Below are 27,067 nucleotides of genomic sequence, written 5' to 3' on the forward strand. Positions count from 1 at the left end.
CGCCGAGGCTGGCGACACGGGCTACTTCCGCCCGGAGTCGCCATTGCCTCCCGTCACTCCTGTTCCCTCTTCCTGGGTCCGTTGCCCTTACTTCGCAGGGCTAGGAGGAAGTGCTTCCGGGTTAGGGGAGGGGGCGGTGAAGCCCCGCCCCTGCTCGAGTGGCAACTGCGGAGATGGAGCTAGAGAGGATAGGTGAGGAGATGGGAAAGGGAGGGGGTGGGAAGGTCTACCTCGCGGGGCTGGCCGGGGCATGCTTCTTCGGAAAAGGGCAAATTAAAGAAAGGAGAGGCTCCCTTTGAATGCAGGGCCCTGGATAGAGCAAAGACAGGGTCCAGAGGCGCCTTGGAGACCCACAGTGTTGTATTCAAGGGGTATTCAGGGGGGTTGCCCTGTTGGGTCTGCAGCAGCAGAATGAAGGTGGCCTCTGCCTTTGAGACCCTTTATTCAAGGCTTTATTCAAGTTTTTGTGTGCTTTCATGTGCATGCACAATTCCTCGAGACACAATGAAATAGTCATTTTTCCTGGTCCACGCATATATAGGCAGGGGACGAGTAATAAACCGGTGAACCGATACAGACCAACAAAGTTTTATGCAAGGTATAAGCTTAATTGTGCCTGCACGTGAAAAATTACACCTTGCATAGAACGGGGCTGGTCTTCAAGGTGCCCCTGGACTCCTGCTTTGCTCTGCGGCTTCAGTTCTGCACAGCTGCCTGACAAACTTTAAAGACCTGCCCTGCGACCTTCGAGTGAAATGCGAGGCATGCAGGAAATTCCTAAATAAAATAAAATTTATGAAAACCCTGACAGATGGGAGCGCTTCCTCTGTACCAGCAGCTGGGATTAATTGCATTACTGGAATTTCTGCTTGTCATGTGGGTGTTAAAAGCTTGTTGTAGTGGTTAAGATTGACAGCTTCTGATCTGGCGAGCTGGGCTGGATTTGATTCCCCGCTCCTCCACATTCAAACAGCTGGTATTTATTTAATTTTAGATATTTACCCCATCACTCACGATGAATGTCGTCTCGGGGTGGCTTACAAGACAAGACAAAGAAACACAATATAGTCTGTAGAACCCCATTAAAACAGTAACAGTATCCAAAATAGGACAATATCAAAGATGGTGATATAGCTTCCTAATACTCCTAACCCCAACTCCTCTGTTCCAGCCTAGAGGCTGACATAGTGGCCCTAGATGATAAAAACTTGAGGGTTTAGATTATAAATGCTCAGTGCAAAGCTCAAAACTCCGGTAGAAGAAGAAGAAGAAGAAGGAGAAGGAGAAGGAGAAGGAGAAGGAGGAGAAGGGGAAGGGGAAGGGGAAGGGGAAGGGGAAGGGGAAGGGGAAGGGGAAGGGGAAGGGGAAGGGGAAGAAGAAGAAGAAGAAGAAGAAGAAGAAGAAGAAGAAGAAGAAGAAGAAGAGTTGGTTCTTATCTGCTGCTTTTCCCTACCCGAATGAGGCTCAAAGCGGCTTACAGTCGCCTTCCCATTCCTCTCCCCACAACAGACACCCTGTGGGGTGGGTGAGGCTGAGAGAGCGCTGATATCACTGCCCGGTCAGAACAGTTTTATCAGTGCCATGGAGAGCCTAAGGTCACCCAGCTGGTTTCATGTGGGGGAGCGCAGAATCGAACTCGGAATGCCAGATTAGAAGTCCGCACTCCTAACCACTACACCAAACTGGTAACACACACCCCTGGCCTCAACCAAACAACTAGTGGAAAAGCTCCATCTTACAGGCCCTGCGGAACCTAGATAGCTCCATCAGGGCCCTCAACTGTTCAGGGAGCTCATTCCACCAGGTTGGGGCCAAGGCCAAAAAGGCCCCGGCCCTGGTCAAGGCCAGGCAGATGTCCTGGGGGCCCGGGACAACCAGCAAGTTCATACTTGCAGAGCGAAGAGCCCTGCGGGGGACATAATTGGGCTAGTCCCTATTCCCTTAGAACTGTTCTCACAGAGCAGACCCAAACCACTTAATGTGCACACATCCAACTCTGGGCCTGAGGCCTGAGGCCAGTCGACTGGTCCAGTTCAAAGTGAAATGGGTTTAAATCTCTTGGCGCCCACCTGCCAAGGATGGAGTGTCTGGTACACATGCTAAGCGCCGGTCCAGATTTTTAAAAGACGGTGATGGCAGGATGAATTTTGACGCATCCTTGTTTTGTCTTCAAGCCCTGTCCCCGAGGGGGCCTCTGGACCTGCCTCTCTCGATTCTCGAGGTCGGGTGCGCTGGCCGGTTTGAGCTCATCACCCAAGAAGAGAAGCCGAATGGAGATGGATTTCCATTGACTACGGTAAGAGCTGGGAGTTTCTGCAGATCACCCAGTAACGGATCCTTGACTAGAAGCAAAAGATCGAGTTATCAGTGCAAGTAAACCTAATCGGTACTCTGACGGAACTGGCCAGTGACAATAGGGATTCAGCTTTTATCCCAATGGTCCAACCCCCCTTCCCCTTGCTGGAACCCGGGTTTCCCGGGAGAACATCAAAAGCCAAATCTAATGGGTCTGTGTCAAGTCAACAGATTCTTCTCAAGAATGCTAGCCTCCAAGGCAGGGGTAGTCAACCTGTGGTCCTCCAGATGTCCATGGACTACAATTCCCATGAGCCCCTGCCAGCATTTGCTCCAAGGGACATTTGGAAGATAGAGGGTGTGAAGACAAAGCATAAAAAGGCTCCCAGTTGACCAGGCCATGCAGTCATATAAATTCTGACATCTACATTCCCCACTAAGTATATAAAACATGGCCAAAAGACACTTCTGACACTGGGCTTTGTTTGTTTGTTTATTTATTTATTTGATTTCTATACCACCCTTCCATATGGCTCAGGGCGGTTTACATACAACATGTAAAATTTAAAATTTACACCAGGTTGGGGCCAAGGCCGAAAAGGCCCTGGCCCTGGTCGAGGCCAGGTGGATTTCCCGGGGTTCCAGGACAACCAGCAAGTTCATACCCACAGAGCGAAGAGCCCTGCGGGGGGCATAACTGAACTATCCCATTCTAAGTGAGCTCCCCCTCACTGGCAGTCTTCAAGCAAAGGTTGGATACACACTTTTCTTGGATGCTTTAGGATGCTTTGGGCTGATCCTGCGTTGAGCAGGAGGTTGGACTAGATGGCCTGTATGGCTCCTTCCAACTCTATGATTCTATGATTCTAAGCCAGATGTTGTGAGAAGAAAACGAGGGAGGGAGAGGCAAACCCCCACATGGCTCCCTGAACTCCTTTGAGAAAAGCTGAGGTAAAGAAAATGTGAACGGAACTCCTCGGTGGGATGCAGCATTAACTGCTGTGCTTCAGCCGGTGGCGTTAAAGAGGAACATCAAAGCAAGCAAGCAAATCAAAAAGCCTTTGTGTCATTTTAGGGTCGGTTACCTCGAAACCTGACAACGGTGCTTCAGTGCTCCCTAGCATGATAGTGAGGCAGTGTACCCTGAAACCATCATGGCAGCTCAGAAGGAGGGGAAAATTGGCGCTGGGTCTTCATGGCGTGGGAATTACTGGGGTAGATGCAGCCACTCCGCTTGGCAAATTCTAAAGCTTTGCTCCAGTCTAAGGAGCTCTGTAGGGCAGGGGTAGTCAACCTGTGGTCTTCTGCTGGCAGGGGCTCATGGGAATTGTAGTCCATGGACATCTGGAGGACCACAGGTTGACTACCCGTGCTGTAGGGTTTTCAAGGCAGGAGACAAACAGGAGTGGCTTGCCATTGCCTGCCTCTGCGTAGCGACCCGGACTTCCCTGGGGATCTCCCTTTCCGGGTACTAACTGGGCCTGACCCTAGTTGGGCTTCCAAGACCGGATCAGATTGGGCCAGCCTGAGCTACCCAGGTCAGGACAGGAGCCTGTGAAAATGGCGGGAAGGATTCAGGCCGTGAACGACCGAGTCCAATCCATTGTTTCTGCATTCGACGTTTAATGTCTGGGTCCTCGCTCAGTGACTGCTTTCTTGCCCACTGCCGCAGCTGCCCCACGGATTGCCCCCTTACGCCGAGGAGCTGGTGACTGAACTGGAGCAGCGTTTTCTCAGCAGCCCGGATTGGCTGCCCATCCACCACTTTGAGAGGTCACACAGGTAAGCCGTGGCACAGCCGCAGGTTCCACGGAAGGCGGGTGTCAGAAAACCACGGGGCCCCCAATTCCCTGTGCTGTCTCAAAGGTGATTGGATTCCCCCGTCCTTGCACCTGGGTTGTACCACATTCCAGTCCTAGCCTAACTGCTTTTTCCATCGAGGTGGACTGCATGATACGGCCAAAGTAAGGGACCCGGGGTTTCGTGGTTTGGTCTAAAAGAACTCGCAAACTTCAACCTTTCTGGCCTGAGAACAGCAGAAGAATGATCAGCATTTGACACGAAACTGTCCCCGTGCTATTCTTTAGTACTTGGAGGGCACATCAGGAAACAGGGCCGAAGGCTGGGGTTTTAGAACGGCCAGGCTGATCGATGCAGAGCTCTTGACAACAGGCGCTTTGTACAGAGTGCAGTGAGTCCCAAGCTTGACTTCCAGGCTGAGCAAAAAGGGACGTGATTACCCGCGATGGGTAAGCGGGGTGGGGGTCCTCTAGATGTTGTGGAGAGGGCAGAGGGGGAAACGGCTCTCAGTGCCACCTCCTGCTTTCTTGAGGCAGGTTCTGGCCCCGCGAGAAGGACGTCGAGTCGCTCTTTGAGGTGGACGTGACCCCCGTGCATTCCACCCTTCAGGCTGACCGTAAGCCCACTACAGGAGAGCTGCTGGGTTTCAGAGAGGTGAGAAATGGTTTCCTTCCTCTCCTTTGGCTGGAGGGAGGGGCCTACTAGCACATCAGTACACTCTGAAAGTTTAGAGGTCCCCTGGAAGTAGAAAGGGAGCCAGCCCTCAAACTGTGATCCATGCATGTTCACCTGTCTAAGAAGGGGTGGTGTAGAAATGGTCCAAGTCCTAGCCTTTCTTTCATCCCGTTCTAGCCCCAGACTCTTCTGTGGGAGCTTGGCTTTGCTGTTCATCTTGTTTTGCTGCCCCCCGCAGGCCCAAGCCAAGATTACAAGGGGGTATAGCGCTTGAAGCTTCCATTCCAGCTCCGTCCCCAGCTTATATATATCATTGATAATTCTTGAATTATGGATGCTAAGTTGACTATGAGCCAACCGTGTGAGATGGCAGCTAAGAAGGCTAATGCAATATTAGGCTGCATTGCTAGGAGCATCGAACCCAGAGCAAGGGAAGTTATAATCCCACGCTATACCGCTTTGGCTTCGTGTGTCCAGTTCTGGGCACCGCAGTTCAAGAAGGATCTTGACAAGTTGGAGCGACTAGAATGGTTGGGTGGGTGGAATCCATCATCATCATCATCATCATCATCATCATCATCATCATCATCATCATCATCATTATTATTATTATTATTATTACTATTACTATTACTATTATTATTACTATTACTAATATTTCTACCCTGCTGCTCTCAGAAACCAGCTCGCGGCAGGTTATACAAAAGTTCAAACAATACAACAAAACCCCGTAAAATCCCATTAAAACTCCTATTTTCAAATACAAGGAGAGGTAGAGAGGTGTAGCTTGGAGAAGAGGAGGGCAAGGGGCGATAGGAGAGCTTTGCTTAACTAAGTAAAAGGTAGACCTGTTGAAGAGGGGACCAACTCGTTCACTGCAGCTTTAGAGACAAGGACCAAGAGCAATGGGTTCAAGCAACGGGAAAGGAGGTTCCAGTTAAATATTAGAAAATATTTTCTGACAGTAGATAGAATCATAGAATCATAGAATCATACAGAACAGGCGGAGCCTCCTTTGTTGGAAGTTTTTAGGTGGGGACTGGATGAGCACCTGTCAGGAGTGTGTGATTTCTACGTCCCCGAGAAGGCTGGACTGGAGGGCCCTTTGTGGTCTCTTCCAGCTCTGTGCGATTCTGATTCTACCCGAAGAATTTTCAGAGGAAAGCAATAGCATTGGCTGGTGTCTTGAGATAACACACTTTGTTCTGATTTCGGTTCCAGGCTCTGGTCGACAACATGGGCTTATCGGCCAAAAATTCGCTCTCCTTCCAGCGGGCGCCGGGACTCCCAGCTGAGGCTCTGAGAGGCAGCGCCACCAACTACCCCTTCTGGCCAGGTACCAGGCTCTTCTTCCCCCCTCCATGGGCGGAGCTTAGACTAAGGTGACCCGATTGTCCCATTTTGGAGGGACATCTGGGGGCATCTGGCAAATTGTACTTATATTGAAATTAAAAAATATATATTACAATACTATTTTTGCATTCTATGCGTTCTGTGAAACTTTTTGTTGCTCCATTTAGACCAAATTTTTAATCAAGAACCCCCCCCAGTCAATGGTGTCCCGCTTTACCAATGTTATAATCTGGTCTCTTAGTGATGTAGCCGAGGGGGTTTGTTACAGCTTGGCTGGAGGACAAGAGCTGAAAGCGCCATGTGTCCATTTAGTGAATTGACCCAGCGTTTGTGGCCAGGGGAGCTCCCCGCCATCACGTCCCTTTAACTCCATTGCAGAATTGCCAATCCTACGTTGAGCAGGGGGGTTGGACTAGATGCCCTGCATGGCCCCTTCCAACTCTAGGATTCTGTGATTCTAATTTGAGGGATGTGGAGATCTCACCAGGCCGTTAGTCACTTGCTGCCCGCTGTGGTTTTATTTCACCCTCTGCCCGCAGGTGGGATGGACGAGCCCAGCTTGGAGCAAATCAAGGCTCAAGGGGACCTGGAGGAGGACATCGATTTTCAGAAAGGTACCTGGACTCCTTCTCAAGAAGGACTGAATGCAGCTCTGCAGCAAGCCATCGCTGCTCAGTTTCTTGTCTCCTAAGCAGGAGGCATTCTGAGCCTTGTAGGACGAACCGCCAGCTGTACTGTAGCCTAGTGGTCTCCAACCTTTTTATCACCGGGGAGTGGTCAACGCTTGACAATTTTACTGAGGCCCCGGGGGGGGGTACTCTTTTGCCGAGGGATGTTGCTGCCACCTGAGTCCCTGCTCCACTTGCTTTCCTGCCAGCGCCCCTGACTTCCCGTTGCCCGCCGGGGGGTGCTGCCAGCAGCAGCTGTGCAGAGCCATGCTGAGGGGGAGCCCCAGCCATGGCGGCCGCTGGAGAGCACCAAAGGGGAGCCGGCGGCAGAGTGGCAGGGCAGCCCCCAAGGCAGCAGCTGGGGAGGAGGACGAGGAGGAGCCTCGGCCGGGTACTGACTGATCTTCGGACCGGTCCCGGTCCCTGGACCGGGGGTTGAGGACCACTGCTGTAGCCAACAGTAGAAGAGAACGGAAACGCCCTTAGCTTTCTTTAAGAAGAGGCAGCTATTTGATTCCCACTTCTGCTGCAGACAACTGCTGTGCAGGGAGGAATCATACAATCTCCAGAAACAGAATTTCAGAAGGCTCCGGGAAAGGGGGAGAATTGGCAGAAAGCTTTATTAATGGCATGGTTTGGATACAAGCCAGCCAGTTGGAGAAGCAGCAGTGGAGGGAAAGGATCTTCTGTTACTCTGTCCGCATGCATGGTCTTTATTTCGCTCCCCCCTCCCCCCCAATAAATGAAAAGCAGACAAGTTAATTTGTGCAAATTTCATTCTGCGAGTGGGATCCATTCATCCAGATGTAGATGAATTTTAGACAAACGTGTCCAAGACGAATCCAGACTAGCATCCTTCTATTTCCTTATAAATATGTTCATGTTTTTCCTTCCCCTCTCCCCTTAGATTTGCTGACTGTGCCACCCGGCTGGAAGAAGGGGGTGGAGTTCACCAAACAAGGTAAATCCACCTTTGGGGTAGAGGAGAGGAGGTTTGTTTATTTATTACATTTATATGCCCCCGCTCCTAAGCTGGCTTGCAGCGGCTCACATCAGATAAAACATCCCATAAAATTTCCAAATATTCCAACATTCCTGACATACAATAAAATCTCCATAAAATCATACCCTTGCAAAACCTCGACAGTTAAAATAACAGTACAGTTAGCATTTAACAGTGGCGGTCATAACACCCATTGCTCCCCTCCTGCACCACAGGTGTTATAGGCTGCCTTAATTAAAACACAGGGGTGGCCAAACTGTGGCGCCCCAGATGTCCATGGACTACAATTCCCAAGATCCCCTGCCAGCATCATGTACTCTGCTACTTTCCCCTTCAGAAGCCTGTCCTTCCCCTCTCTGCCACCATGACCCTTCCCTGGCCGGGTGCGTTTTCCCTGAAGCTGCGAACCTCAGACGCAAGCTGGGATGGGATTCGCACCCGCCCCCTGCTTACCTGACGTGTCTTCCCATTCCGTAGAGCTCAAGGCCTCCCCGGGCTTGCTGAACTTGACCCACCTGCTGGGGGCGCTGGACACCTTCGAGCTGGGATCTTCCAGCGACGAAGAAAGCAAGGAGAAGGCCGAAGACGTGGAGAAGAGGAAGAGGAAGGCCCGGGGGAGGGGAGGGGCCAAGGGGGAAGAACAGCCTCCCGCGGAACCGGCCCCGCTGCAGAGGGCGAGCAGCTTGGAAGAGCTGGTGCTTAAGGTGGGAATGTGCGGGTCCCTGTACCTGTATGCCTAAGGGTACGGAGGGGAAAAAATCTTGGATTGGCATCTGATGAGCTGAGGAGCCACGGGAGGGACAGCAGACCACTTTGAAGGCCAAGGCGTCCTCCAGGAGGCGCTACACCAAGTCCGTCTTGTTTTCCACAGTGTTCATTGCGGGATCTAAGCTGTTTGATCCTCTTTTTTTCCCAGAGGGCGGCCTCTGGGTCTTTATTCTTACGGAATTGTCATAGTTCCACGGGGCCTATAAGACGGTACTCTTCCGTCAGGCCTATGGTTGAAGCAATGGAAGCCTAACATCGTGTGGGTCTCTCTCTGCCCCCCTCCGCTCCTCTCCCTTCCCTTGACCAGACATATGTTTCCTGTCTTATAGCCAGTGCCTGCAGGCCAGGCTGAAGGTGCTTGAGGTGGGGGTGGTGGGGCTTTGTGTTGTCGTACCCGTTTTTAATTTTTAGAATTTTTTAGCTTGTCATGAATGTTTTAATCCAGGGGTAGTCAAACTGTGGCCCTCCAGATGTCCATGGACTACAATTCCCAGGAGCCCCTGCCAGCGAACGCTCCTGGGAATTGTAGTCCATGGACATCTGGAGGGCCGCAGTTTGACTACCCCTTTTTTAATCGATCGCTGTGAACAGGAGGTGTGTTTCCTTCAAAGGCAAACAGGTCTTCCCAGATTTTTGTTGTGCCTTTCCCCAGGAGAAGATCTGGATATTTTTTGGATCACGCACGGAAGACAGTGTTTAAATGGGCATGTCCTGAGCAAGAAATACTATGCGATGGTGACTTCTGAGATCCTTTCTTGCTAGCAGCAGATAGACAATTGCCAGCCTTCCCTTCCTCTCTGTTCCTCTCTTAGGAGGTGACATCTGGCCCCAAGCCGGCCCAACAAGCTGCTCCGGTTTCTCCAGCGGAGCCCCCGAAGGAGCAGTGGGCCATCCCCGTGGACGTCAGCTCCCCCGTGGACGATTTCTACAAGCGAATCCCAGATCCAGCTTTCAAGGTGAGAGGGTCGGCCACGTGACGTGGGGGGGCGGTGAGGGAGAAGGCCGGGGACACCCCTCAACTCACCTTCTGTGCTGCTTCCTGTCCTTGGCTCTCCTCAGTGGCCTTTCGAGCCCGACGTTTTCCAGAAACAGGCGATCCTGCACCTGGAGAAGCACGACTCTGTGTTTGTCGCTGCCCACACCTCGGCCGGAAAGACGGTGGTCGCCGAATACGCCATTGCGCTCTCGCAGAAGCACATGACCCGGTGAGCCCCGCCCCCTTCCTGCAGATCCCATTCCGTAGCCACCCTATATGTGTGAAGACTCTTAAGGGATTGGGCCTACCAGCGTCAACACTGTCTGCAGGACAGTGGAGTGAGAAATGGCCCTTGAATGCAGGGTTTTGGGAAGAATTGATGGGATAGGGCTGAAGATTCATGGCAGAGCACCTGCTTCTCCGGCCTAGCTTCCTAACACCTCGCCTTGCTCAACTTCTAACCCTTTCTCCTCTCTGCGGACTTGTTTTCCTCCCAGCACTGTTTACACCTCCCCCATCAAAGCTCTTTCCAACCAGAAGTTCCGGGATTTTAAGAACACGTTTGGGGACGTCGGGCTGCTGACGGGGGACGTTCAGCTGCACCCGGAAGCCTCCTGCCTCATCATGACCACGGAAATCCTCCGGTGAGGACTGGGGGCGGGGGTGGGGGGCAATGGGAGAGGGGCTGTGGCTCAAGCCAAACAGGGCAGGGCTCTGGGCTCTGCGTCTCCTTTTGAGAGCCAGCTTGGTGTAGCTGTTAAGAGTGGCGGCCGCTCATCTGGAGAGCCAGGTTTGATTTCCCCATCCACCTCACCATGTAGCCAGCTGGGTGACCGTGCACCAGCCCCAGTTCTCTCAGAGCTCTTTAAGCCTCACCTACCTCCTAGGGCAGGGATGGCCAAACTGTGGCTCTCCAGATGGCCATGGACTACAATTCCCAGGAGCCTCTGCCAGCATGAGCTACGATTGGACTACAGTGCTTTGATTCTATTTCAGCAGGTTGCAAATAGGGGAAAGTGGGGTGTAAGTATTTATGCTCAGTGGCATCCAACTGCCACCCCACTCCTGCGGTAAAAATATATATTAACCAATTCCCAGACCTGGTAGGGCGAGGGCCTGCCCTTGTTCTGCTGTGGGTCAGAGAATTCCTGATCCTGTTGCATCTGTTTTTGTTTTCCTGTCCTCGTGCCAGGTCCATGCTTTATAATGGCTCAGACGTCCTCAGAGACTTGGAGTGGGTGATCTTTGACGAGGTGCATTACATTAATGACTCTGAGGTGAGTGGAGAATGATGGCGTTGGGTGGGCAGGTGGTGGGGTGCTCCCAAGACAGCCTCCATAGGCTCTGGAGAACTGGGCTTATGAATACTCCGGAGGTGGCTCTGGGCCAAGCTGTGTGTGAACATGGGAAGCTGCCTTATAGTGAAACAGCCCATCACTCCCTCAAGGTCAGGGCTGCCTAGTCCGACTGGCAGCCACTTTCCGGTGTCACAGGCAGAGGCCTTTCCCATGACCTATATCCTGCTCCTTCTAACTGGAGATGCCGGGGATTGAACCTGGGACCTTCTGTGTGACAAGCAGATGCTCTACCACTGAGCCACAGCCTCTTTCTATGGCTTTCCGGGGTCCCAGGCAGAGGCCTTTCGCCTTACCTTGTGTCTGGTCCTTTCTAACTGAAGATGCCGGGGATTGAACTTGGGACCTTCTGTGTGACAAGCAGATGCTCTACCACTGAGCCATGGCCTTTCCTACATGCCTCTTATTCTGTTAAAATGAGTATATGAATGCTTTTCCCTCTCTGGGTCATTGTGAGGATAAGATAATGAATAGCATTGTACTTGGTAAACAACCGTAGAAATCGTACTTTGTAAACAACCGTAGAAATGAGTGTTGTCCTCTTCGGAATCGAGCACCTTGGTGAAGAAAGGTTCTCGCCTAGCTTTCCCAGGGACATTAGTTTTCTGGGTACAAGGGGATTGGTTCCCTGGAGAGAGGTTGAATTGCCCCCTGATATCCTGAAATAGTACAGTCCAGAGCAGGCTGTGCAGTGTGATAGTCCTGAAAAAGGAGACTGGATTAAGCCTTATCCAGACTATCTAGCAGCTGCCTTCTGGTATCTCAGAAAGCAGCTGTGCAGGATTTAGAAACCTTCAGCTCTAAGCTGCATTAGTGCTTGGGTTTTTTAAAGTCACGGATGCCGAAGACTGAACTGGGAACCTGAAACAAAATGAGTGAACTGCATTTCCCTCCCAGTTTCTGCGATTTTGTCTGGAAGTATCCAGGCCTCACTAGATTAACGTCTTCACTCACTGAAGTCGTGGGAATGTTTCCTTTCGCTCGTTCTGAGCTCAGGGCTTTGGGTCTCCTTGCTTGGGTCGCAGCAGGGCTGGTCGTGCTAGGATTTCCCCTCCTCCTTTCTCCGTTTCCCCCTTCCTTTGCAGCGTGGTGTGGTGTGGGAAGAGGTCCTCATCATGCTGCCAGACCATGTGAACATCATTTTGCTGAGCGCCACTGTCCCCAACACCCTGGAGTTCGCTGACTGGATTGGGTAAGCAGGGCCTTCTAGGGCAGGGAGCAGGAGCAGAGACGTAGGGAAGAGGAATTGACTGGCCACTGTGTGAGACAGAATTCTGGACTAGATGGTCTGATCCAGCAGGGCTCTTGTGTTCTTGTGAGAAGCTAATAGCCTTCATGGCAGCTTGAGACCTAGTCTACACAAGTTTTAGGATGAGGATTTTGGGATCGGGGAGGGCCTTCTGGAGGAGCAGCAAAAAGTATCACGGTTGGTGTTCTCGTTCTCCACAGGAGGATCAAGCGGAAGAAAATCTACGTGATCAGCACGCTGAAGCGCCCTGTCCCTCTGGAGCATTACCTATACACCGGAAATAGCCAGAAAACCCAGAACGAGCTCTTCCTCCTGGTGGACGCCCGCGGGAGCTTCCTGACCAAGGGGTGAGGGTGGCGATGATCAGGGTGCTGGAGGCAAGAAATCCCAATGGCAGTTGCGTGCTGTGTGTTGAAAAAGGAGAGAGAGAGAGTTTCCTAACTGTCTAACTGTTGTTTGCAGTCTTTTTTTTTTCTGTTCAGGAGACAATCTGGGAGGAAGAATGCTCAAAGTAGCAAGAAGTCTCCCATTGATCCAGTCAGGATACTGGAGGAGATAATTTGGAAAAGATCAGGAAGGTCTTGATTTAGTTATGCTAAATACATATCTCCTCCAACGCCCCCTGCAGGGCACTCTTTGAACTCCGTTGAATCACACATCCTGCATACCTTGCCTTTCCTGACACTCGAAAGGCCATGAATACGGACCTCTGCTTTCCCTCCCTGCAGGTACTACGATGCTGTGGAGGCCAAGAAGGAGCGGACCAGCAAGTACTCTCAGACGTTTGGGGCCAAGCAGCCGATGCACCCAGGAGCTGGGCCAGGGCAGGTAGGCTGCCAGATTTGTTAGGACGGGAGGTTGGTCCACCCCCCTCCCACAACTCTATCCCAAGTCAGAAACCTTCATTCTTAAGGTTACCAGCAACTTTGAGAAATCTTTTTAGGAGAGGTTTCAGGAAATGGGCAGGAGAAGCTTTTCAGAACATGGAGGTAAATAAAACAGAAAAGAATCATGGGAGTTGGAAGGGGCCATGCAGGCCATCTAGCCCAACCCCCTGCTCAATGCAGGATCAGCCTCAAGCACCCAGGATAAGGATCTGCCCAGCTGCTGCTTGAAGACCTCCAGGGACTCGATAACTAACATTCCATTTAATCCTCTGTTAAAGGGGCAAGACTCTTTTTTTCCCTCCAGGTTCGCTGGCAGGGGGCTCATGGGAATTGTAGTCCATGGACGTCTGGCGGGCCGCAGTTTGACTCCCCCTGGTCTAGGCCTTGAGCAAGCCGTGCCTCTTGCAATCCCTGTCAGGACAAGAACATCTGGCTCTCCCTCATCAACATGCTGCGCAAGAAGGACCAGCTGCCCATGGTGGCCTTCACTTTCTCCCGCAACCGCTGCGACGACAACGCCTCCATGCTCACCACCGTTGACCTGACCACGACCACCGAGAAGAGCGAGATCCACGTCTTCTTCCAGAAATGCATCTCCCGCCTGAAGGGCACGGACCGTCAGTTGCCTCAGGTCAGAGAGAGAGAGAGACGCAAGACTTGACCAGATAAAAAGTCGAGGTGTTGGCCGCTCTTTAAGAGGCACAGTATGGTTTCCACAGGAATTAGGCCTCTCGGCATGGGCGTGGTCTTTAGTATGCCTGAGGAGGTGGGGATGTGTTCCACAAAATCTGTGCCTCATTCACTTGGCTACCAGGAATGTGACTTGCTGTCGTGTGGGAAGGGCACTGGGCCTCAATATATATGCCACTTTTCTCTGCCTGAAGGAGTCTCAAAGCAGCTTACAATTGCCTTCCCTTTCCTCTCCCCACAACAGACACCCTGCGAGGGAGGTGAGGCTGAGAGAGCCCTGAGATTACTGAAGAAGAAGAGTTGGTTCTTATATGCCACTTTTCTCTACCCAGGATAGTCTCAAATTGGCTTACAGTCGCCTTCCCTTTCTTCTCCCCACAACAGACACCCTGTGAGGGGGGTGAGGCTGAGAGAGCCCTGAGATTACTGAAGAAGAAGAAGAAGAAGAGTTGGTTCTTATATGCCACTTTTCTCTACCCAGGATAGTCTCAAATTGGCTTACAGTCGCCTTCCCTTTCCTCTCCCCACAACAGACACCCTGCGAGGGAGGTGAGGCTGAGAGAGCCCTGAGATTACTGAAGAAGAAGAGTTGGTTCTTATATGCCACTTTTCTCTACCCAAAGGAGTCTCAAATTGGCTTACAGTCGCCTTCCCTTTCTTCTCCCCAGAACAGACACCCTGTGAGGGATGTTATACTGTTATACTGTTATACTGTTACATTATTCTGTCATATGGTTACAACCACTGTTATTAATTACTGTATGTTTTAATGAAGACTGTTTCATGTATCGTTGACTAGTTTTAATGTAAACCGCCCTGAGCCTTCAGGGAGGGCGGTATATAAATCTAAATAAATAAAAATAAATAAATAAATAAATGTGAGGCTGAGAAAGCCTTGATATTCCTGCTTGGTCAGAACAGCTTTATCAGTGCTGTGACATGCCCAACGTCACCCAGCTGGTTGCACGTGGGGGAGCAAGGAATCAAACGCGGCTTGCCAGATTAGAAGGCCGCACTCTTAACCACTACACCAAGCTGGCTCTCTAACAAGGCTATCAAGCAGTAAATTGCAGAAGAGATCTTCAGTAGGGGACCAAGTACTGGTGGAGGACTTAAAGAGCTTTTCATGCTAAGGCCCTCTTTGAATACTCTTCTGCAATTGTCTGCTTCTTTGCCTTGTTCTGATTTATCTTGCAAATCAGCGTCACAGTTGAACGTAAAACTTTTCGTTATCTATTCCACATATTTCTGGTAAGGCCTTGGAGGAGGAGCTGGTCTCATGGCTTAAGTGCCACTCAGCGCTTAACACCCACTCAGGGCGGCTGTCCCGCCCCTGAGTGCCTCCTCCTCCAACCGGCTTGCCTGTCTGTCGAGCAGCCAACCAATCGCCTCCCGTGCCCCACCTCTGACCTCCCCTCCTCCTTCCACTTCCCTCCGAGGCTCGGAGGCTGCAGATCCGTGCTGTGTGAGAGCTGCCCCTGCCGGTGAGTTCCCCAACAGCTGCCTGCAGCCTTCCAGGTCCTGGGGGGAGGGAAAGGCTGTCCACAGAGTTCTTCCACCCCCACCCTACAATCTAGCACTCATCGTATTCATGAATGCAAGGGGCTTGGCCCCTAGTCTTTACTAAGCCACCGAAGAAAGCTGTGAAAACGTGTCTTTTAACCGGTCCAGGTTTTCCTTATTAACTGCCTGGCGGCCTGCGCTTTCAGGTTCTTCACATGGTGGACCTCTTAAAGCGAGGCATTGGGGTGCACCACAGCGGCATCCTGCCCATCCTCAAGGAAGTCATAGAGATGCTGTTCAGCAAAGGACTTGTCAAGGTGAGCCCAGCAGACCTCGTCTGGGGTGGAAAGACCATAAGGCTGGGGGGAGCCTGCTGCAACTCAGCCGTCTTCCTCCCGCAGATCCTGTTTGCCACAGAGACCTTTGCCATGGGGGTGAACATGCCAGCGAGGACTGTGGTCTTTGACTCGATCCGCAAACACGACGGCGCAAACTTTCGGGACCTTATGCCAGGTAGGTCAAAGGACTCTGTCTCCAAAGGGCATCCTGGGGACGTTTCGCAGGTAAGGTGGCCAAGCGATTCCTGGTTTGCTCTTAGCCCCAAGGTGTAGATGAAACACTCTGTCTGGGGTAGTGGCGCTCTGGTTTCGTGGTGCTTGGGGGAGGCAACCGTGGGAGGGCTTCTGGAGTTCTGGCCCCACTGGGGGACCCACCTCACAGGATGTCCGTTGTGGGGAGAGGAAAGGGAAGGTGACTGTAAGCCGCTTTGAGACTCCTTTGGCTAGAGAAAAGCGGCATATAAGAACCAACTCTTCTTCTTCTTCAGTAATATCAGGGCTCTCTCAGCCTCACCTCCCTCACAGGGTGTCTGTTGTGGGGAGAGGAAAGGGAAGGCGACTGTAAGCTGCTTTAAGACTCCTTCGGGTAGAAAAAAGCAGCATATAACAACCAACTTCTTTAGTTTGCTATTTATTTACTAAATAGGATAAAAGCAGTATAACACCTGAGCCAATGCAAGAAAATGGATTACAAAGGTGGGGAACCTTGCAGTCGAAAGAGGGCACGGCGTACGATTTTTAAACACGTCGTTAAACAAGAAGACTGCCTAAAACGCTTCCGTCAAAATCCCATAAACACAGAAAAGGGGGGGGATCCTGTTCCCCCAAAGCGTAAATGCCCCCCTGAACAACACACTGCAGTAACTCCACTTCCCCTTCCTGCTCCCACATCGCTGGATCCAACCCGGTGTCTGTCAAAACCTAGTGGGCCACGAGGTTCTTCCAGGGCCGTTGTGAGCGACTGGAGAGGTGACCACCTCGGCTCTTGTCTCCCACAGCTGAGTACATCCAGATGGCGGGCAGAGCTGGGCGCCGAGGCCTTGATACCACAGGGATGGTGATCATCCTGTGCAAGCACCAAGTGCCCGAGATGGCCGACCTTCACCGGATGATGTTGGTGAGCCTTAGGCCTGGGGGATGAGCTACGTCAGGCTCCTGGTCTTGGATGGCAACTCATTCCACCAGGCAGGGGCCAGAGCTGAAACGGCCCTGGCTCTGGTCGAGGCCAGGCAGATCTCTTTGGGGCCAGGGATAATTCATTTATTTTATGCCCTCATTTGCCCCCACGCCACCACAACCTCCCAAATGTCAAAAAAAACCTTCAAATTATGGGTCTGGACATCTCATCCCTTAGCATGCAAGACGAAAGGACGATACTAAAGCTAATATCACGGAGACTAGAAGATCAGGATACACAGATTCTGGGCTCCTCTAACAACAGTGTATGTTCTCCCCGCTTCTGGGATATTCCCTTATCTTACAAATCCATGCCCATGTATCTCCACGTTTTGGAGACACACCAGTTAAGAAGAGCATTTCTAGTAGCTCGCTTAAACATCTTTCCCTCAAATGTCACCCGAGGTAGATTTTTGAAGATCCCTCCTCAGGAGAGATACTGTTTACATGGGTGTCGTGTCCCTGACACGCTGCACCATATACTTCTGGTGTGTCCTAAGTTTGAAGTATTTCGTCGCCCGTTAGCTAATTATCTGAAGAAATTGAAATTCAGCGGTGTTAACGAGAAACCCTGGATTAAAATGATACTAAATGTGAGGGACACTCTTATAAAAGTAGCAAAGTTTTTACTGGCCATTTTAAATGAAAATCTTTTGCGATAGATTTTACATCTGAAACTGTTTGAAATTTTCATTTTTATGCTTTGCAATTGTATGCCAATAAAGGTATTCTGAATCTGAATCTCCCACACAGCACACACATTCAACCCCATGCCCTTACAGACTGGACAACTCCTCCCCTTCCTCTTCCCACTGCCGAGCTCTAGCGCCCGTTGTATTCTTGGATACAACGGGCTTTGCCCCTAGTTAATATTATATATAACATTAATAACAGGGTAACCCTATAACATTGAAGAGGAATAATGCAAACAGGTCCAGAGTCTTGATGGATTTCTGGGGGGAGGGTGCAGGGGCCCTTTGGTCGCTGTTGGTTATATATATCTGGTCTCAGCCAAATGCCTGGCGGAAGAGCTCCCTTTTGCAGGCCCTGCGGAACTGCTTATAAACCGATTGGCACTTGAGGAACGCAATGCTGAAGGGGGGGGGGGATGATATTGGGACAGATCCTGGGGGACCCCTCCTGCTTTTCTTCCTCCTTCACGCTCCTTCCATCTCCGCAGGGCAAACCGACGCAGCTGCAGTCCCAGTTCCGCCTGACGTACACCATGATCCTGAACCTGCTGAGGGTGGAAGCCCTTCGAGTGGAGGATATGATGAAGAGGAGCTTCTCTGAGTTCCACGCCCGGAAGGACAGCAAGGTGGGCGACCTCGGGGAAAGGGGGTGACTCATCCAGGCCCAGTCTATGGGCTTCAGAGATCAACAAGTAAGGTGGCAGCATCGTGAAGGGCTCAAGTGGAGGGAGGGTGAGGGTGTTAGAGGAGAGGAGAAACATAAGAGCCCTGCTGGATCAGACCAGTGCTCCATCCAGTCCAGGCATCATACAAGGCCAACTAGTTCTTCTAAACAGGCAAGAACTAGAGAAGGAGACTGAGGCTTTCCCCTGATGTTGCCTTCTGGCTCTGGGATTCGGAGATTTAGTGCCTCTAAATATGAAGGTCCCCTCAGTCTCAGAGCCACTGAGAGACTTATCCTCTGTAAATTATAAAACCATAGAGTAGGAAAGGGCCAGTCTATCTAATCCCCTTTTAAAGCTGTTGATTCTTGTGACTGTCACAACATTCTCTGGCAGGAAATTCCACATTTTAATGGCTTTCTATGTAAAATAGTGAACAGGAAGCTGTAAGGCCTGGGAACCCAAGGGAATTTCAGGAGTGGGGGGGAACAGAGATAGCGTAAGTGTCTGCAGAGCAAAGCATCATGGGAATGAAGGCTAATAGCAGTTGGCGTTACCTCAGGAGGGGAACTGGAGGGTGAAACATACTAGGCAAGGGTGGCCCCACTGTGGCTCTCCAGATGTCCATGGACTACAATTCCCATGAGCCCCATGCTAGCAGGGGCTCATGGGAATTGTATTCCATAGACATCTGAAGAGACACAGTTTGGCCAACCCCTGTATGCGAGTTGTGATATATTTAATTAATTAGGGGGAAAAAATCAGTATCCCACCTCTCCATACATTTGAGGTAGCAAACAGCGAGATCTCAAACAAAAACGTCCCCTTAAGGTGTACCCAATCAGAAAACACAACGAGTGTACCCTGCCTTTAGTTCAGATTTTGCATTCTGTCACCTAATGGGGTTTGGGGACAGCGTGGGAAGGGCTCCCAGGCAGCTGAAGGACTGGCCCTCCATTGTTTCTCTCTCCCCAGGTCTACGGATACAGGATTGCCCAGCTGAGCAGCTTGTTGGCCAAGATGGAGGCTGCGGACACGTCTGGACAGCTCAGTGATCTACCAGAGTATTCCCGCGTCGTCCGAGAGCTGCAGGAGACTAGAGAAGTCATACAAGTACGGGGATGGATGACAGGCCTTGCCTCTTGGGGGGCCAGGGGGGGACTAGCACTGTCCTCAGAGTGAGGAGTGGTTGGCTCAGGAGGGGGAGGATTGATGAGAGGGCGTCGCACCTCTGCATGCAGAAAAGGCATGCCCTCTAGAAGCCTGGGCAAGACGACGAAACTCTCTCTCTATGGCCTGAAATAGCCAAGGGGGTTTTCTGGAACTCTGAGAATCCGACAGATGTAGTGAAGTGAATTTGGGTTTAGGGTTTAGGCTTCCTGTAACTGAGTTTTTGGTGGCTGGAGGAATAAGAGAGAAAGAAGCGAGCCAGCGTGGAGTTGTGGTTAAGAGTGGCTGCCTCTGATCTGGAGAACTGGGTTCAATTCCCCATTCTTCCACATGCTGGGTGACCTTGGGCCAGTCACAGTTCTCTCGGGGCTCTCTCGGCCCCACCTACCTCACAGGGTGTCTGTTGTGGGGAGAGGAAGGGAAGCCGCTTTGACACTTCTCCGGGTAGCGAAAAGCGGGGCATAAATGCCAGTTCTTCATTTCATATAGTCAAATTCAATCCTAAAATACATTGAAAGAGGTTCGAAAGCATGCCTTTTCGTGGGTGTGGAAGTCCCTGGCAGGGTTCCCCCCACACGCCCTGTCTTTAGTGTCCCAGTTTGGTTGTCAAATGGGGGAAAAGCAGGATATGGCAGAAATGGGCTTCAGAGGTCAACAGAGAGGAATGGTTTCTAAGCTAATTCTCCCCCCCACTTTCAGAGGCGAGTCATGGAGTCAGTGAACGGACTGAAGGCCCTCTCCGTGGGGCGCGTGATTGTCGTGAAAAACCAACAGCACAAGAATGCCCTGGGGGTGATCTTGCAGGTAATGGGCAGATGCTGGGCTTCACCGCACGCTACACAGCACTGAGAACCATCTCTGCCTGGTTTTTGATTTGATGGGTAGATTCTAACATGGAGGTGGGAAAGATGGGGGGGAGTGGCATTGACAATGGAACAGTGGCTGCCTGGGGCACAGATGTCCCGTTTCCTCAGTACCCAGAGCCCCTTCCCTTGTTTCCCCCCGCAACCCCCACCCCCACTCTTATTCTTCTTTTAGGATGCACCTCTCCTCTCTCTCTCACACACACACAGACACACACACCACAACCCTCACCCCTCCAAACCAGAAGATGACTGCCCATTTACTTGACATACCGATATCACCTGGAAGTCATGTCAGCGACATCGGGAGTAACGCTCTGGTTTGGGGGCGAAACTCTATGGTTAGAAGCTAATTCTACCATAGAGTTTTTGCCCAAAAGCCAGAGTGTCACCTCCCAACATCGCTGACATTCCAGAGTCACTTCCATGTGACTTCAGCACGTCGTGTTCAGGTCAAGTAGCCTTTATTGGCCTATAAAGGCACGTCAGTAGTAGCTAAAAAGGCAACCCTACCTGGAATGGTGTCATTGAGTGGTAAAAATACGGTGAGCCGTGCAAAGATACAGTGGGTGGGTCTGGACTATGCCACGTTTTGGCCCTGCTCCGGGACGGCCTTCTCAGAGTCTCAATCTCGTCAGGTTTCTTCTGACACGGCCAACCGATCCTTCCACGCTTTGGTGATCTGTGAGAAGAGACCCACCGGAGGAGACTCAGATGCCGGTCGAGAGAGCAGAGCCATCTCCCCTCCAGAGGTGCTGCTTCCTGACGACCTTCTTCGCACCAGGCTCTTCCTCCCGGAAGGTAAGAAGGGAGATGCCTTTGGAGGGAAGCTGCAATTTCTGCCATGGCCTAGGGGTTTTGGGAAGGGGGATTAGGAGAGGCCAGGACTCCTGAACTCCCGCAGCACCCAGATTTCATGTGTATTGGGTGGTGGAAAGTGCCGTCAAGGTGCAGCCAGCGACCCTGTAGGGTTTTCAAGGCAGGAAACAAACAGAGGTGGGTTCGCCATCGCCTGCCTTTGCATAGACACCCCTGGTTTCCCATCTGAGTGAAGACCAGGGATGACCCTGCCAGGGGTTGGACTAGATGAGCCTGGAGGTCCCTTCCAACTCTATGATTCTATGACCCTGCAGGGATTGCTGGCAACAGCATGCCTCTTGAGGGCTAGAAACTTGGAATGTTTTCCCCCCTCCTTTTAAAAGAAGGCTAGCCTGGCAGGCAGAGGTTCTCGAGATCCTGTTCCCACGTCGTGCCCCTCGTCCCGCGCTGGGGCTGCTGCTGGGCAGGCTCTGGCATGGCCCTTCTTTCCTGTCCCTCCCTTCCCCAGGCCCCTGTGGCCACGTCATCGAGAAACTGGGCCCAGCCGATATTTCGGGTGTCACAACAAAGACCTTGCGAGTCAACGCGGAGCGCATCCTGGAGGATTTCAAGAAGCGACAGATGCCCAGGTTCAGGTGAGCTGGGGAGACGCCGTGAACAGCACTGCACTTTTCTCGCTTGGCTCACACCCAGGAGAATTTGCCTCACTGATCTATGCTCCTTGTCAAAGATAAAGAAAAAGAGCCGGGTTTTGTGCACCCCTCTTTTCACTACCTGAAGGGTTCCCAAAGCAGCTTCCAATCACCTTCCCTTCCTCTCCCCCCAACAGACACCCTGTGAGGGAGGTGGGGGCTCTGAGAGAACAGCTCTGGCAGGATTGTGATTAGTCCAGGGTTGCCCAGCTGGTGCCTTGTGGAGGAGCAGGGAATCAAACCTGGCTCTCCAGATCAGAAGCTGCCGCTTTTGAGAGTCGAGACTCCCTTTGTCCAGTACAAATCGGAATGGAGCTCTCTGGCAGCTTGGATATCTCCCTGCTGACTCATATCAGAAGAGGGGAACTTCGGCTCGGGGAAGTTTCTACCCTGAAAATCATCCATCCATTCATTCGTTCTCTTGCCGCGGAGGGACGGACCAGAACCCATGGGATGAAATTAATTCAAAAGAAATTCCATCTAAACATCCGGAAGAAGTTCCTGACAGTTAGAGCGGTTCCTCAGTGGAACAGGCTTCCTCGGGAGGTGGTGGGTTCTCCATCTTTGGACATTTTTAAACAGAGTCTGGAGAGCCATCTGACGGAGAGGCGGATTCTGTGAAGGTTCAAGGGAGTGGCAGGTGACAGAGGATGAGCGAGATGGTTGTGAGCACCTTGCATGGTGCAGGGGGTTGGACTAGATGACCCAGGAGGACCCTTAAAACTCTATGATTCTATTCATTCATATTTTGATTTATAGGCTGCCCTTCTTTATTTGTTTGCTTGTTCGACGTTTTAGGGACAGCCCCCCCCCCCAAAAAAAAAAAACCAGCTTTGGGGCGGCTCATGACATTAAAAAAAAAACCTACGATAAGATTTAAAGTCATTAGATATTTATTTAATTTATATATCGCCCCTCTCAGACTCGCCGTCTCGGGACGACGAACAACAGAGTCAAATCTGTTGTTCGTTGCAGCAGCAATGAAACGATATAAAATCTTAAAATTAAAGCTAGGAGGGCACTTGCCAGCATCCGATGATAAGTTACTGGCTTATTGAAGTTACAGATGAGGAGGTGATGTCCATCAGAGGGAGGAGGGGAAGGGTCCCTGCAGTGCCGTTGGACTCTTTGCTCTGTTTCAGACCGACGCAGCTGCCCTTCGAACTCAACAAGGGATTATGTGCCTCCTCATCCTTCCCAAAATCCCCCTGAAGGGAGGAGCAGCCATTGTCATAGGGCCCGGGGACAGAGACTCCCAGGGCAACCCAAAGCACAAGGGCTGGGTTGATTCCAGAGCTGCCATGTGGGAACGAGATCGGGCCCCGCTTTCTAACTGTGCCCACCTGGCTGCCCACAGGAATGACCCTCCCGGACCATCGGCGGCCACGGCCACTCAGGAGCTGCTGCGCTTAGCCGAGAGCTCCCCCGAAGGGCTCCCGCTCTTGGATCCGGTGAACGACCTTCAGCTGAAGGACATCGAGGTGGTGGAGGGCGTGATGAAGGCCCGGCGGCTGGAGGAGAGGCTGCCTGGCTTCCAGTGTGTGCACAGCCCCCGTTTCCCTGCAGAGGTCAGTGCGGGGCGGGTATTGCTGGAACTAGGGGTCAAGGGGAACGGGCAGCCATGAGACTCCTTTTCTCCCAAGCGATAGAGTGGATTCACTGTGTGTTTGTGTGTGTGTGTGTGTGATAATTGCCCTCCCAAGTTCCTCAGGAGTGTTGATTTAGAGGTTCAAAAAGAAGAAGAAGAAGAGTTGGTTCTTATATGCTGCTTTTCCCTACCCGAAGGAGGCTAAAAGCGGCTTACAGTCGCCTTCCCTTTCCTCTCCCCACAACAGACACCCTGTGGGATGGATGAGGCTGAGAGAGCCCTGATATCACTGCCCAGTCAGAACAGTTTTATCAGTGCCAAGGAGAGCCCAAGGTCACCCAGCTGGCTGCATGTGGGGGAGCGCAGAATCGAACCCGGCATGCCAGATTAGAAGTCCGCACTCCTAACCACTACACCAAACTGGCTCTCAAGAGGCCTGAGAGCCCCTCACTCCTCCCTATCCTCCACGTTCCTTTTCTGTGCCTTCCCTTTCCCCCTCCATCCCACAGTTTATGACCTATAGAGACTCTCTCCCCCCTGCAAGGAGTTCTCTCTATCTGTCCTCATCCTTGGTTCGCATAGCAGAGGTTGGAAATTTACTGCCACTGATGGCAGAGAAAACAGACTTGGATGTCTCCTAGAGTCCTGCCTTTTAGATCAAAGGCCTTCTCTATGGGAATTGTTTCTCCCGCTTAAACTATCCCCCCTATATATAGACCTGAGGGGGCCATCTGTGCTTGTCTCTGTCAGTGTTCCTGTTCTTGCCATGCTTTGTCCTGCTTTGCCGTGTGGAACCCTTCAATAAAGACTGACCTTTTTACACCGCATGTGTATGAAGCAGTTGTCTGCGAAGGGTTCTCTTCTGGACAGTCAGACCAGCCTACGGTTTGTGACAGTGTGTGTGTGTGTGAAGTGCGCGAATGAGCTCAGAATATGGCCTTTGTTGCAGAATTCAGCTCCTGGGAATTCTCAGTGACCGTTTCTTTTAATAGAACGTTCTGCGAATGTTCACAGGGGGATAAAGTACGGGGCGAGTGTCCAAAGCAGTATTAAAAGCCAGAGAACCAGCAGAGTCAAACTAGGAGAGGAACAGAACTTTTGTACACAGTTTTGCGGGTTTCCTTTCCTTTCCTACCATTGTGCTTTGAGGTTCCCAGATCTGGATCCGGGAGGGCGTTCAGGGCCTCGCTCCACTCGCCTCTGTCTTTTGCTCCCCCTCCAGAGCGTCCGGTTCCAGGAGCGCCAGCGGGTGCAGGAGGAGCTGGAGGAGTTACGGTTCCTGCTTTCCGACCAGTCCTTGATGCTACTCCCTGAGTATCACCAGCGCGTCGAGGTAAGGCCTGGAAGGGCGGAGGGGCAAAATGGCGGGGGGGCAGGTAAACAAGCTGAGGGATTGGGGGTAACACCTGGGCCATTTTCCCCTCTCCCAACACTTTTATATCTCCCAGCCATCCCAGTGTGAAGCCAGTTGTCCAGACAGTGTCAGTGCTGTGAGGTGGGGGAGGGGGAGGTCATTGGTCCGTCTTTGGTCCGTCAAGGTCAATGTTGCTTCCTTGGACTGGCAGCGTCTCTCCAGATCCAGATGTGCCAGTTTTGCTAGTCTTCCTCAGTTCACACATCAGTTACTTGTACCCTGGATGTAAGCCAGTTTCGCTAGTCTTCCTCAGTTCATACATCAGTTACTAGTATCCTGGATGTAAGCCAGTTTCACTAGTCTTCCTCAGTTCATACATCAGTTACTAGTATCCTGGATGTAAGCCAGTTTCACTAGTCTTCCTCAGTTCATACATCAGTTACTACTAGCACCCCAGATAAAATCCAGTTTCAAAAGTCTTTGTTATCTCAGACATCAGTTAGACACAACCACATAAATGTAACTGAGCACTTAATCTCTTATACAGCAAAGAAGGGTCGTTCTCTTTGCCTCCATTGGTTTCCTCAGGCCACAGAAGGTGTTCAGATTGTGTATCCGTGTGTCTTGGGCCACCTTCTCTGACATATATCAAGCCACCACTTCCTCTCTCTCTGTTTTCGGCGACTGTAGGTCCTGCGTTCCTTGGGCTACATCAATGAAGGAGGGGCCGTGGAGCTGAAAGGCAGCGTGGCCCGCCAGATCAGCAACCACGAACTGCTCCTGACACAGCTGCTTTTGGACAACACCCTGACGGACCTGCGGCCCGAGGAGATCGTGGCCTTGCTGAGCTGCACCGTCTGCCAGGTCCGCACCCAGGTGGAGCCCCAGCTGCCCTCTGTCCTCCAGAAGGTGAGCAGGCAGGGAAAGCCGGGGGGAGGAACAGCTGGAAACCACTGGGGAGGGCGGGAGGAGGCCAAGAGAAGCAGAGACCCAAAGGAGAGAATGGGTTCCAGAGAAAAAGTTGGATTTTGTACACCATTTTTCACTACCCGAAGGAATCTTGCCTTCCTCTCCCCACACCAGCACCCTGTGAGGTAGGTGGGGCTCTAAGAGAACTGCTCTGTGAGAACAACTCTAATGGGCAGAAGGTGCTTGACTTTCGTGGCCGTTCCTTGCATGCCCAGGGAAATGCCGATTGCTACTTTAGGATCAGGAGATGAATTTTTTCCAACCCAGACTGACTAGGGAGTCTGTTTCTTTCTGGGTGGGGCATCATCCGGGCATGGAATTGGGGTCCCTGCAGGCAGGCAGGTAGTGGTGCGTTTCCTGCACTGTGCAGGGAGTTGGACTAGATGACCTTGGAGGTTCCTTCCAACTCCATGATTCCATGACTGTGACTGGCCCAAAGTCACGCAGCTGGCCGTAGGTGGAGAGGGAGCGGTGAATCAAACCCAGCTCTCCAGATTAGAAGTCCACACCAAGCTCGCTCTGGAACTAGGATGGCAGACATTGCAAACAAAGCCAGTGTGGGAAGACAGCATAAGTGACCTGATGGACACTGCAGAGCATGGCACTATGAGAGCAGGAGGACGGTACCTTTCCCAGGGCCACTCTATTAGCTCGATGGGTCCCCAGCCAGGCAGGGGCCCACATTCTCCCAGCCCGCTCTCCCTATCCTTTGCCTCTCTTTCAGGGCATCGAGCACATCCGGTCGGTGGCAGAAGAGATCGCCCTGCTGCAGCGCAAGTGTGGCTTGCAGGAGTCGGTGGAAGATTTCGTGGAGCAGTACAAGTTCGGGCTGGTGGAGGTGGTCTATGAATGGGCCCGGGGCATGGTAAGGCTTCCAGTGGCCTCGTGTCCCTCCCTTCCCAAAGCAAGAAACTTCCCTTGTTCCCCACAAGCCCCTTGGCGGTGTCTTTCTCCGGGGAAGGGGGTCTGGTGGCTGTGGACAAATGTCCAGGTGAAACAGGGGAAGAGGGGTTGTTGAGGGGGGGGTCACCTCCATGCCTGGCTTCCCACTGGGTGTTTATGTGTAGACCTGTTTTCATGGATGTTGTAGGCTCACGGATGCTTTTAGACCAAGGATGGTCAAACTGTGGCTCTCCGGATGTCCATGGACTACAATTCCCATGAGCCTCTGCTTCTTTCCCACTTCTCCTTTGCTAGCCGTTTGCCGAAATCGCCCGGCTGACGGACGTGCAGGAGGGGATCGTCGTCCGCTGCATCCAGCGCTTGGACGAGACCTGCCGGGAGATGCGTAACGCGGCCCGGGTCACGGGGGAGCCCACGCTGCACGCCAAGATGGAGACTGCCTCCAACATGATCAAGAGGGACATTGTCTTCGCCGCCAGCCTCTATACCCAGTGAACAGGGGGCGGGGGGGGGACACTGCCTTTCTAGCCCAGCAGGAAGGGGCGATGGCGCCTCTCCGATTCCTGGCCTCTGAGAGGTCACAGTCGTACCTTGCGGGAATAAAGACACGTGCTCGTCA

General features: G+C 51.9%; 1 protein-coding gene and 1 non-coding gene across 2 annotated transcripts; one reads left to right on the forward strand and one right to left on the reverse strand.

Annotated features, from left to right (window-relative positions):
• Positions 1–27: 27 nt before the first annotated feature.
• On the forward strand, positions 28–27,067 carry SKIC2 (SKI2 subunit of superkiller complex). The gene is made up of 29 exons (XM_077330803.1): positions 28–192; positions 2,175–2,296; positions 3,968–4,077; positions 4,632–4,749; positions 5,992–6,106; positions 6,663–6,737; positions 7,699–7,752; positions 8,272–8,498; positions 9,375–9,518; positions 9,622–9,767; positions 10,036–10,182; positions 10,731–10,815; positions 11,979–12,085; positions 12,343–12,489; positions 12,871–12,970; positions 13,448–13,660; positions 15,429–15,539; positions 15,624–15,735; positions 16,559–16,677; positions 17,917–18,054; positions 19,066–19,203; positions 19,960–20,064; positions 20,762–20,924; positions 21,451–21,577; positions 22,992–23,202; positions 24,445–24,555; positions 25,267–25,485; positions 26,270–26,410; positions 26,743–27,067. The coding sequence occupies exons 1-29, from the start codon at positions 174–176 to the stop codon at positions 26,941–26,943; spliced, it is 3,825 nt and encodes a 1,274-aa protein (XP_077186918.1). The 5' UTR covers positions 28–173; the 3' UTR covers positions 26,944–27,067.
• TRNAD-GUC (transfer RNA aspartic acid (anticodon GUC)) lies at positions 11,073–11,141 on the reverse strand. The gene has a single exon. It is a non-coding gene; the product is annotated as a tRNA-Asp (tRNA).

This window comes from Paroedura picta, chromosome 3 (genome assembly GCF_049243985.1).
Source record: "Paroedura picta isolate Pp20150507F chromosome 3, Ppicta_v3.0, whole genome shotgun sequence".
Classification (NCBI taxonomy): Eukaryota; Metazoa; Chordata; class Lepidosauria; order Squamata; family Gekkonidae; genus Paroedura; species Paroedura picta.

What these genes read in the sequence shown, in the direction of transcription:
- SKIC2 (XM_077330803.1), top strand. An exon ending in CAACTACCCCTTCTGGCCAG is followed by an intron (nt 6,107 to 6,662) that starts GTACCAGGCTCT and finishes CTCTGCCCGCAG; the next exon opens with GTGGGATGGACGAGCCCAGC. An exon ending in ATGAATGGGCCCGGGGCATG is followed by an intron (nt 26,411 to 26,742) that starts GTAAGGCTTCCA and finishes CTCCTTTGCTAG; the next exon opens with CCGTTTGCCGAAATCGCCCG.